The following is an 11,597-nucleotide window of genomic DNA, read 5'->3' as shown; positions in this document are numbered from 1 at the left end:
AAGGGCTTTAAAGAGGTTGCAGTGCATAACTGTAACATCCGAGCGAAGCTGGGTCCTATCCAGCTGCGCCATGACCATATCGGACTTCCCTTTTGGGTCTTGCAGCTTTGGTAGATGCGCGGCGCTGTAGGCGATCTTCTCCCAGAACATATGCTTCACTCCTAACCTTAGCCTTGCATCCATGCACTTGGGCCGCGCACAACCTGTCAGTCTGAGGCGCTTGCAATGGAAGGGCCTAGACTCGTCTAGACCTTATGCGGGTGGGCTGGCCGTCACCGGCGTTCCGGTCCCAGAGTACAGTTCTGGGCCGGGGGGTTGCATGCTGACATGGGGTATCGCAGCTGCGAAACTAAAACATTAGTCGCTCAGGGTCGGCTTAAAACAGTCCGTGATTATCAGAACCGCCCTTACTGTACCAGCATTATTCATCTTGTACTTAGGTACTTACCTCCTTCATAGTAGTTAACCAATCCACCAGGGGGTCAACTGATAAAGCCCCCCCTGTACCTGTAGAACCACACCCCTAACGGTCCAAATTACACCACTAATAGGCATTGATTTAAGCCCGCTTTGACCCGTGACTGCGCTGATTCAAAGTAGAATGCACTCAGCTTTTCCCGAGGTCGAGTATCGCCGCAACTCCCAGGCCGGACCGAGGCACTGACAGGAGTCCCTCCGGTCTACCGGAAGCCATAAAACCCACAATCTCACGAAAGAAGAGAGGTTTAGAGACCTAGGCTTTCTTTACCCGCAATTGGGCGCCAGTTGAGAAACACAGCCATCGCCATGAGCAGTTCCGGCCAAGGGGCGGCCTCGGAGCGGTCGGGTAAGAGGCATTTTACTATGTAGCTGGCACCGCATTCTTTGGTTCCATTGATTCTAAAGTCGGTACACAGACGAAGCTTCCATAGAAGCCAGCGGCGGCTCGCCCAGGGCGGCGACACAGGCTGCTGTCGCCCTACTGAAGGGGCCCGCGATCGCATCTGTGGCATCAGAGACGCAAGCTGCGGCCACGGCGGTGCTGGAAAAGAACCCTGATTTCGACATGGCAGAACACCCAGTTGCTTCGCTTCCCAGCGTGGATGACGGTTCCGCAAGCCTCTTAAAGCCGCTGCAGAGAATCCAGAACATCTCGCCTGATGCCGAATCAGCACGTCTTCTACTCGATGCAAACATCACTTCGGCCATGCAGATCGCATCTATGGAGCCGGCCGACTTTGCTCGATCGGTCCCAAATCTCGCGCCCGACACTGCCATGCAAATTCATAACAACGCTACAGGTGTGGTACATCGAAACCAGATGTTCTTGGCCACCGTAGCGCCCTCTATGGCGGCCGAGGCGGCCCCTGTCCGCGCTGCCCTGTCGAGCACAAGCAAGAAGTCCGGCGCTGTCAATCTCGACACGCTCTTCCACGAGTCTCTGACGACCAAGTGTGACAACTGCAACTCTGTATATAGTCCGGCTGCATACCTCGTCGACCTGCTCGAATTTCTCCCAGTCAAAGTGAGGAACAGCTTTCTCGCGCGCAGGCCTGACATTGGCGACCTGGATCTCTCGTGCGCCAATACGAACACGGAGCTCCCGTACATCGACCTTGTAAATGAGGTTCTTGAGTGCTACGTCGGCGCTAGAAAGATCAAGGCATTCAACAATCAGCAAGGTGACGACTCCCGCCAACTCATCGCTGAGCCAATGATCCAAGATGATGTGGCGGCCAAGGCATATAACTGGCTCGCGGAGCGAGTTACCCCGATCGGAGTTCTACCTTTTGATCGCAACTTGGCACAGACCAGGGTACTCCTGGAGAATCTAGGCATGAGCAGAGAAACTATTCTTGAGACGTTTGGTGCGGGCGACGAAGCAACGGAGAGGGCACTGGCCGCTGAGGTCCTCGGCATCACCGAGGCCGAGTATGTCGCTCTCGCTCAGGAGTCTTTCAAGCCCGGCGACAAGAGTCAGTTGAAAGGACCCCACGAATACTGGGGTTTCGGTTCGCAGGTTGAGCTGCTGAACGACTCCAATGGCTTGACGGCGGTGAAGGACCAATTCCTGCCACGTACCGGGCTCACGTATGACGGCCTGGCAGAGCTTCTCTCTACAAACTTCGTCAGAGGTCGCATTCCTGACGCGCTTCTCAAGGCACCGGGGGAGTTAGCTGACCTCTGGGGTAAAGTCCATTGGGCGGAGCCTAAGTCCGACGACGATCCGGACGGCCGCAAGGCACGATGGAGCGACCTACTCGCGGCCCTGGACCCTCCTTTGAATGTCGAAATGCCCGAGGCCGCCGATGTGATTGCCGTGTTTCCCAAGCTACCCAACATGGCCGTCATCTTCCCCACCGGCCGCGTGTGGGAACCGGGCAGCGCCGAGTGTTCAGTATTCTGCGACGTCTACTTCAGCGAGGGGCCGGATCCTTTGGAAAGCGAGCGCATCGGTAGGATGGACCACTGGGGCACGGTATACGCAGTCGACTCGTGGAGAATCATCGCGTGGATCGATGACCGCGGCGTCTGGCGAGCCTCCATCTATACCCCCTGGAACCCGCCTCGGGACCCGGACGTATATATGTATCCCCCGTTCAACCTGGAGGAAAACAAGTCCAAAGTCTTCTGGCTCAAGAACGTCAAGACGGAGAAACCTGTTGCCGTGGTTCCCCGCGTCCAGAAGGATGACGGTACCGTCATAAGTGGCGAAATGACCATCCTGGACCGCAACGCTGAATTCATGCAGACCTTTGGGCCAGCTGCGGGAACCGATGTCGTAGGCTGGCGTCTACCACCCGTCCCGCAGAACGGCGAACCAGACCCGCAGGCTCTGAGCATCCGCTGCCTCGGGGGCACACCGCTGTCTTTGAAAACGTGGACCCGCATCAACTGGTTCATCCGCGTCATGAAGCGCCTCGGATGGAGCATTGACCAGACCGACCGCGTTCTCTCCACCTTCGAGTCGGATCTCGGGTCTCCAGCACTACTGGAGAAGATGGCCCTTCTCAAGACCGTCCAGAAGATGGCCGGGCTGAGCCTGGATGCAGCCTTGGTCCTGTTAGGTGACCTAAGTACCACACTCTATAGGGCCCTTTTTCAGAAGCCAAGCATAATCCGGACGGACCCTGACTTGGCCCTCGCGAGTAGCGGCGTCCCCAAGTTTGCAAACAAGTCCAACCCGCTTCTCACCGAGCACGCCACGGGCGTTGGGGCCGCTTTGGGTATCTCGCCAGCCGATATTACAACCGTAGTTACCGCCATAAACCGGCCAACTGAGACGAAGACGCTCAGTCTGCTTTCAATATCCTTGATATACAAACATGTCCTCCTATGCAAGGCGCTCAACCAACCCCTGAATCAGCTGTGCAGCCTGCTCTCTCTTTCCGGAAGCGATCGCAACCCTTTCAAGACGTCAAGGACGACGGTGGGATTCATTGAGTTCTGGAAGACAAGTCTGTCGAGGTACAAAGTCACCCCGGCCGAAATCGAGTACTTTATGCTCGGCAACGATCGCTTTGGACAGCTCGGACCCCCGCCTAGCCTCGGTCTTCAGGTGGCGATGGCGGTCAAGATGGTGCAAAGGGAGCCGAACGCGGCGCAGCATGTTGTCCGGATTTACTCTGACACGTTCCCCAAGGTGCCGGTGGATGTCGTCGCCCTGCTTCTAGAGGAAACCGCTCTAGAGCTTCTAACACCAGCCTCCACCCCGGCTAACGAACCTTTCCTCGGCTTCTTTGTCCCGCTGGAGACGGGGACCTACATCTTCTCGGGAGTGACCTCGCTGAGAGGCACTTCCGTGTCCGAGCCGCCTGAGTCGTCTAGCAAAGGGCTTATGTTGACGGAGAGTCTCGTCGGCGGCCAGTTCTACAGCATTGAGGGGTCAAACATGCGCCTGAGTCTCAAGTCGAGCATGGGAGAGACAAAGGACGCCCCTATTGCAGATGCCTGTCTGCTACCCTTGGAAAGCATCAATCGGGTGCAGAGTTTTCTGTCTCTGCTTTCACGTTATAGCATCTTGTTTGGCATGGCCAATATACCGGCTGCGGATCTTATATACATCCTCAATGTCTGCCGACTGCCGAGCTCGACGGCAACACTTACAAGGTCGGACCTCGAGCTGCTGATTGCGTACGACTCAGTCAGAGGCGCTTTCCCAGACATCAACTCTATGATGAGTATCCTGAGTAAGCCAGCTAATGCTATTACGGATGTGGCTAGCGAGATATGTGCCGCTACAGGGTGGGACGTGAAGCTTCTCGGAAGTTTACTGTCTGAGCACGCGCCCGCTGCAACAACTACTGGTAAAGCATTCTCCGCTCCCACTACTTAGGATGGCTAACAAGTACGATTATTCAGTCTCCCCTGGCGAGGCAACCGAGACGCCAAAAATCGAAATCGACATACGGATGCTGGACGCCATCAACAAGCGGTATGCGCTTTGCAAGAAGCTTGGGGTCGCGGATGCTGCCGTTGTGTTCTCCTGGGCGAAACCAGGGTCTAACCCGGCATTGATGGCACGCCAAGTCAGGGCCCTTGCCCGGAGCCGCGTGAATAATCAGACGTGGACAGACACGGCGTCATCGATGTTTGACAAGATCCGCAGCTCGTCTCGCGACGCCCTTGTCGCGGGTTCTCTCTACTACCTCAACTCGGAGGGCGTGTACGACTCAGACGGACTCTTCGAATACTTTCTGATAGATGCCAACATGGGCACCTGCCTGAAGACGTCCCGCATTAAGCAGGCAATCTCATCCGTCCAGCTGTTCGTCCATCGCTGTCTGCTGGGCCTCGAGCTCACGAGGTCGAACTTGTCAGCAGCCGACTTTTCAGACGCCAAACTCAAGGAGTGGGAGTGGAAGAAGTCGATCGAGACGTGGACGGCCAATCGCAAAGTCTTTCTGTACCCGGAGAACTGGCTCGAGCCCTCTCTGCGAGACAATAAGACGGAAGGTTTTAAGGCTGTTGAGATGGCACTGCTTGAGGGGAAGTCAAGCTGCACCGCGCTCATAGCAAAATACGTGGCTGGGATGCTCGAGACAGCGGATCTCGAGCCTCTCAGCCTCTATGAAGGATCCGGGCACCGGCGGAATCACATCATCGCCCGAACCCGGATGGCGCCACATCAGTTCTTCTATCGGACATACGACAAGACGACAGACGTGTGGAGCCCGTGGGAAAAACTACCAGTAGATATCCCAACCGTGCAGATTATGCGCACTCTACGCAAGCCCGTCAAGGTGACATTGAAACCGGCGACGGGAGATAGCCCAACGAAGTACTACACCACAGACCTCACTACGGGGAGACAGGATTATTCCGCCGTCAGGAACATCATGCGTGAATATCCCAACGTGCCGTGCTTCTCAGGCAGCTATGTCTATCCTGTCGCTCTTGGCGATGAAGACCAGGGCCTGGTTATCTTTTTGCCCATCCTAACCGAGAGGAGCTACAAGCTGGACGAGAGTCAGACTTCCACAAGGCTTGTCTACTACTGGGAGGTGGGCATGTCCTTTACTGAGAAGAGGGAGGGACAGTGGATGCCGAGGCAGGTATCGCCGGAGACTCTCTCGACGCGGTCAGATAAGTACGGCATGTTCCCCTCTACGGCTAATCCCATGAACCGAAGAAACGTAATGGGCATTGGGGAGCGTGACATTGACGAGCACCTCATGAACCATGGTTCTTTCTTCTTCATCACGGAAGTTGAGAAGGATGGTACCGCCGTCATCAGCGCCTATCTCGGGAGCGTGTATGACTCCAGCAAGGCTTTCTGTCTATTATGGCTAGGCGACTTCGTCCTCAAGGACGGTCATTGCCACGTTCGCAAGTCGCGGACAGCCCTGTTCTCGGCCGGCTATCCTGATTCGCTCAATTTTGACGATTCCTTCTTCGACAGCGATACCGACTGGGTATTCCAGGCCCGAATTTCTGCCGCAGGAGACGACCAGATCCGCAAGCTGATCTGGATGCCTCATGTCCAGAAACTGAAACAATATAAAACGCCGTTTACGCAGGAATTTGTGCCCAAGGCATCCAGCAAAAGTACGCAGCAGTTTGCCAAGCGAACTATGATCTTTCCAAGCCAACGGCCGGACAATATGAACCCTGTCGGGATACAGATGCTGTTCTCCAACAACTTTGCGCCTGCGTTCCAGGAACTCCTGGCCTCCGGCAATTATTTGAGCCCATATAACTACCTGGACGACGACGCTAAGAATCCCGCATGGCCGCCAGTCCCGAATTTACCGCTGATAACGGATGGGGCCTCAGTGTGGCCACCAACCCCGGACATGGCGAACAAGAGCACGACGGTGTTACACCAAGGCCTCGGGCTCGTCAACTTCAGCAAGCCATACTTCTGGTACCACGAGCAGCACACACCCATCGCGCTGGAGAACTGGGAGCTGTGCATGCACCTGCCCATGCTCCTTGCCAACACTTACGCGAACATGCAGCAGTTCGACAACGCTCTGGCGGCGCTCAAGCTGGTCTTTGACCCCACGGCCACGGACCAGACGCGTGTATGGCGTTTTATGCCCTTCCGCGAGCTGGCCAATAGGCCACAGCAGTCACCGGGCAGCATGGGTGATGTGCAGGAGTGGTCCGCCAACCCCTTCGCGCCGTTTGTCGTTGCACGAGGTCGTCATGTAGCCTACATGAAGTGGTTTGTGTATAAATATATCGAGGTCATGGTGTCCCAGGGCGACATCTACTTCAGACGCTTCACGCTCGAGAGCATTAACCTTGCCATTCAGAGCTATGTGGAGGCGGCGCACGTCTTCGGCCCGTCTCCCCAGAGTATCGCCAGTGTCGGGAAGAGGGGTACCCAGACGTACAACGCAGTTGTGGATGCGGCCAAGAAGGCGAACGTCAAAGGCTGGGACGCGCAGGATCTGACCAACATTTTGGTCAATATGGAGACGCTGTTCCCATTCCGGAATGAGGCGGCAGAGCCGGCACCGTTCGGTCTGGCTGCTGTCAATATCTTCGGCACGGCCACCGGGAAGTACTTCTGTGTGCCAGCCAACCCGGCTCTGAAGACGCTACGTGCTCTCATCGATGACCGGCTTTTCAAGATACGCCATTGTCAGGACATTGACGGCAACGTTAGGACGGTGGCACTCTGGGAGCCCCCACTCGACCCAGCCGCTTTGGTTGCCGCCGTTGCCAGAGGCACTCCCCTGGGTTCCGTGGCCGATTCGGCCAAAGTGGCATTGCCCAACTTTAGGTTCGTCCATCTGATCCGTCACGCCGTCGACCTTTGCACCGAGGTCAAGTCGATGGGTGCAACGATCCTCTCCCTGCGCGAACGCAAGGATAGCGAACTGCTAGCTACGCTACGCCTAGAACATCAGAAGGCTGTTAGCCACAGGCTAAGAGAGCTGAGGCAGAAAGAGCTTGATGAGACGAATAAAATCCTCCAGTTTTACCAAGGCAGTAGGGTGGCCGCAGTCAACCGGATGCAACATCTCCTCGACCTGCTGGGCGAGGATCACGGCGCCATTCCCGCGGAGGGAGGCAGCTTCAACGAGCTACCATACTCTGTCGCCAAGGTCAAGAAAGATTTCGGCTTCCCCCTGTCTCAGTTCGAGACCAACGAGGTGACGGCCGCAATCGAGGCCAACGATTACACCATCGCCGCGAGCGCCGTGGATGCGGCCGCTTCCTACATAGCCTCCTTCCCTACCCTGACGGCAAATTTCTCCCCGGGCGGCGTGGGAACATCGACGTCATACGGCGGGAACGAGATGGCGGCCATACCCCGTGCCGTCGGGATGGGTCTCCATATCAAGGCCGAGGCGGTGCGGTGGAGCTCCGAGAACGCGGCACGGCTAGCCCTGTTTGAGCGCCAGACACACGAACGGATCCTAGCGGCAAACACGGTCGGCCAGGAGATCATGGGCATCGACGTGCATATTGCGGCACAGAAGCTACGCGTAGAACAAGCAGCGCTGCAATTACGGATGGAAGAGCACTCGCTCGAGCAGGACGCAGAGATGGACACATTCCTCCGCTCCAAATACACGAACACGGAGCTCTACACCTGGTCCCTCAACAGTATGCAGAGCGTGTACTACACGCTGTACAATCTCGCATTGGATACTGCCGCGCAGGCGGAACAAGCCTTCAACTTCGAGAGGGGCAGGAACCCAGCAGACCACGTCTTTATCACCGGCGGTTACTGGAATTCCAGCCGCGACGGGCTGTATGCCGGTGAGAAGCTGAGCCTAGCTCTGCGGCGGCTGCAGAAGGAGCACATGGCGGAGCGAGGGCACGATTATGAACTGTCGCGGGCCGTCTCGCTGCGCCAGGTGGCGCCGGTGGGCCTATCGCAGCTCCGACGTGAGGGCAAGATCGACGAGTTCGAGCTGCCCGAAGCCCTTTGGGACATGGACTTTCCCGGCCACGCCAACCGTCGGATAAAGAGCGTGAGCCTGACTATCCCATGCGTGGTCGGCGCCTACACTCCCGTAAACGCCACCCTCGCGCTCACCTCGAGTTCGTTCCGGGCCCTGGATGGCTCGCCTATGTCGGGGTCGTCCGCCCCCATTACGTCGGTAGCTATATCATCCGCGGCTGATGACCGGGGGTTGTTCGAACTCAATCTCAACGACGAGCGATATCTGCCTTTCGAAGGCGCCGGTGTTGCGAGGTAACAACAACTGAATCCTCCTTTGTATGGATCTTCTACGGAAAGGAATAGCTGACAAAATCCCGGCTACGTAGCAAATGGACTCTGACCCTCACCTCCCTCCTCCCCGCCTTCTCCTACAGCACCATCGCCGACGTGATCCTGCACATCCACTACACAGCCAACAAGGGTTCCAGAGCGCTCGCCGCCGCCGCGTTACAGCGCGTCAACGACCTCCTTGCCGCCGCCGCCGCCGCCTCAGCCGTGTTTGACGGCGGCCTGTGCCTGTACGTCGACGCGCGCGCCGAGTTTGCCACGGGCTGGGCTGCCTTCCGTGCTGGTACGCCGCTGCGCCTCAGCGACCTCCCCCAGCGCCTGCCGTACTTTGCCCGCGGCGGCACCGCCAAGCCGCAGCGCGTGAAGCTGGCCGTCGAGCTCGACGCTGCGGCGGCCGGGAAGACGTTGTTGCTAACCATTGGCGACGGCGCGGACAGCAAGGCCAGGGGCGTGCAGTTTGAGTTGCCTGCCTCTTCCGGAGTGCCGGCGGGGAGGGTGGTGGCTCTTGTCGATGCGCTGTTGCCCAACGCCGGGGGGGCGCCGTCGGCGCCAGGGCTCGGGGTGGAGTGGAATGCCGGAACGGAGGCAGAGGACTGGGTTATCGCCGTCAAGGAGGGTGATGATGCTGCCAAGGTGGTGGTGGCTAAAGCAATTATGTCGATGCAAATTCTGATTTCTTATTCTTTTGAGACTAGATAAGACTTTGGCATCGGGAACGCACGGTTTTGCGTGACATCGAGAGAGCGGTGTTGGCCTCCCTTCAGATCGTTTACCATCGGGCCTTGCGGCAGTATCGCTGAGAGAGGCTATAATCAAGGCCCTTTCTAGGTCAGTCACTCAATGGCAAACAGGCCTGCACATCAGCCCCTGTTCAAGGCAGAAACGCAAGCTAGGATGAAGTACAGTATTTCTTCGCTTAATTCTTCCCCTCGCTTAGGGGAATCCAGTCGGTATATTGCTCTCCTGATGCCGGAAAAAAAAAACACTTGGCATAGCATTAGGGTAAGTACACCGAAATAGCCTCACTATTCACAGATGATATTACATTGCACTAAGGCAACCCTATGGTAAAAGGATACCAAGGGATCAAGATATAGCCAAAGAAAAACATCAGTAATATGAATTGTATCAAGTGTAGATCGCTCGATATATTAATTACCGCTATACCGCTAGTTAACCTACCTACGTAGCTATCGATGGACGTATTGCCAAAGGCCGCTTTAGTTGCTAGCGCTTGTAAGCCGACAGTAGACCGAAGACAAGGTTCTAGGGCGGTATCAATAGAAACGATGATATGTTTGTTCGTAGCCGGCCGGGACCATGCTACTTCGATACTATCACCTATCTAGTAGTACCTATTCAATAACTAGAGAAACTCCGATATTGCCGACCTAGGCGCCGTTCCCCTTCTACTATATTATATATTTAACCTGGTTGGGATACTGTATTCTTAAGCTAGTTAGCGATGCTCCTAGGCTGATGATTACGGTCGGCAGTGTCTGACTTGCTTGCAGCGGCAGGGGACGTTGCAACAGTGGTAATGATCAAGTCCAGTCCAATTACCATACTGCAAGTTTTCGTTCCAATTTTGTTACATTACAAGTTGAGCCGGTCATCCAACAGATTCTCGAGCCTCTAATTAGTACTTTTGGCTATCGCAGGCTTGGACTTCCAATCCATGTCCGGACGGAAACAGACAAGTGCGAGACTTACAAGGCGGAGATGATGACTATGAATTAAGAAGCAGATGATTCTCGTTATTGATCAAGAAAACTATGTCCCGGTCCAAGATGGTTCAAATCCTCCTAAGCCACCCTGTAAGATAGCTGCGTGCTAAAAACCCAGTGAGCATCCCTATTGCCGCGTAGCTCCCAAAGATACTACTTACCCACAGCTTCCAACAGTCAGGCAATCAGGATACGGAACACAAAAAGCTCAATTTTTCATTCATGCACATTGTCAGGCGGTGGATCCTGGTGTCTAATTATTCAACGAAAACTCGCGCATCTTGAGTGTCTGTCCTTCCTCCTACTCCCCCAGCGGTTATCTCAAAGCGGGCAGCTTAGCGACCGAACATCGTCATACTCCATCAATCTTGTCTTCACATTTGCAAGGCTGTTGAATTCGTCGGCGCTCATGCCTCGTCTCGACTCAGCAGCGCTCTTGAATCCGGCACGTCCGACCCCAGCGCCGAGCAAGTAACCAAAGACAGCCATGAAAGCATTGTCTGGGTTTCCGATCACATCGTGGATCGCCATACCAGCCTCTCCAACCCCGCCGATTAACCTAAGCAACGTGCGTGCGGTGGTCATGCCGGCTGCGCCGACAGCCTCGCCGACGAAGGGGATCCAGAAGAGCAGGCCCGTGATGAAGCTGAGGATGAATTCCTCACGCTGCGCCTGTACGATTTCGTCTGCCGTCTCGACAATCTTCTCCATACTGGTAACGGCTTCCTCGGACGAGAATGCGGGCAAGGATGTGGCATCAACCAAGTCGGACACGAGCATGAATTCGTTCCAATCACCATACTCGCTCACAACCTGGAACCGGTTTAGCATGTCGCCCACGTTGGGGAGCGAGTCGCTGATGATCTCTTTCGGGTTGTAGACCTCGGTCTTGTCGTAGTCGGCAATAGGGAAGTAGCGGAACCAGTTGTCGTTCTTGTCTAGGCACTCAAGGACGTCCTCGCCGGCGTATTGACATCTGTTGTTCGTCCGTACAGAAGACCAAGCTGAGCCGTTATTTGCTCTGCCTGCTGCCATTAGGATTCTCCTGCTGTTCCCTATCACCGAATTTTGCTAACCACAACCGTAGAGTGGGAATCATCACTCTCGGCGATTGTGTCTTCCTTGCGGGACTTCTTGGCCGACAATCTTGACTTGATCACTGCTAACCCTCTAACCGATGACGGCCTGATTTTGCG

General features: G+C 55.7%; 2 protein-coding genes across 2 annotated transcripts; one reads left to right on the top strand and one right to left on the bottom strand.

The window, feature by feature from the left end:
• Nucleotides 1-786: 786 nt before the first annotated feature.
• MFIFM68171_07258 (uncharacterized protein) lies at nucleotides 787-9,373 on the top strand (the record flags this gene model as incomplete). The annotated part of the gene is made up of 4 exons (XM_071062678.1): nucleotides 787-826; nucleotides 897-4,169; nucleotides 4,342-8,638; nucleotides 8,713-9,373. The coding sequence occupies 4 exons, from the start codon at nucleotides 787-789 to the stop codon at nucleotides 9,371-9,373; spliced, it is 8,271 nt and encodes a 2,756-aa protein (XP_070918779.1).
• A 1,349-nt stretch (nucleotides 9,374-10,722) lies between these two features.
• MFIFM68171_07257 (uncharacterized protein) lies at nucleotides 10,723-11,436 on the bottom strand (the record flags this gene model as incomplete). Its single annotated transcript, XM_071062677.1, has 1 exon — nucleotides 10,723-11,436. The coding sequence occupies one exon, from the start codon at nucleotides 11,434-11,436 to the stop codon at nucleotides 10,723-10,725; it is 714 nt and encodes a 237-aa protein (XP_070918778.1).
• Nucleotides 11,437-11,597: the final 161 nt, after the last annotated feature.

Source organism: Madurella fahalii (genome assembly GCF_045866475.1).
Source record: "Madurella fahalii IFM 68171 DNA, scaffold_4, whole genome shotgun sequence".
NCBI lineage: Eukaryota > Fungi > Ascomycota > Sordariomycetes > Sordariales > Madurella > Madurella fahalii.
Note: the sequence above shows the minus strand (reverse complement) of the source record. Positions and strands in the feature narration are given on the sequence as shown.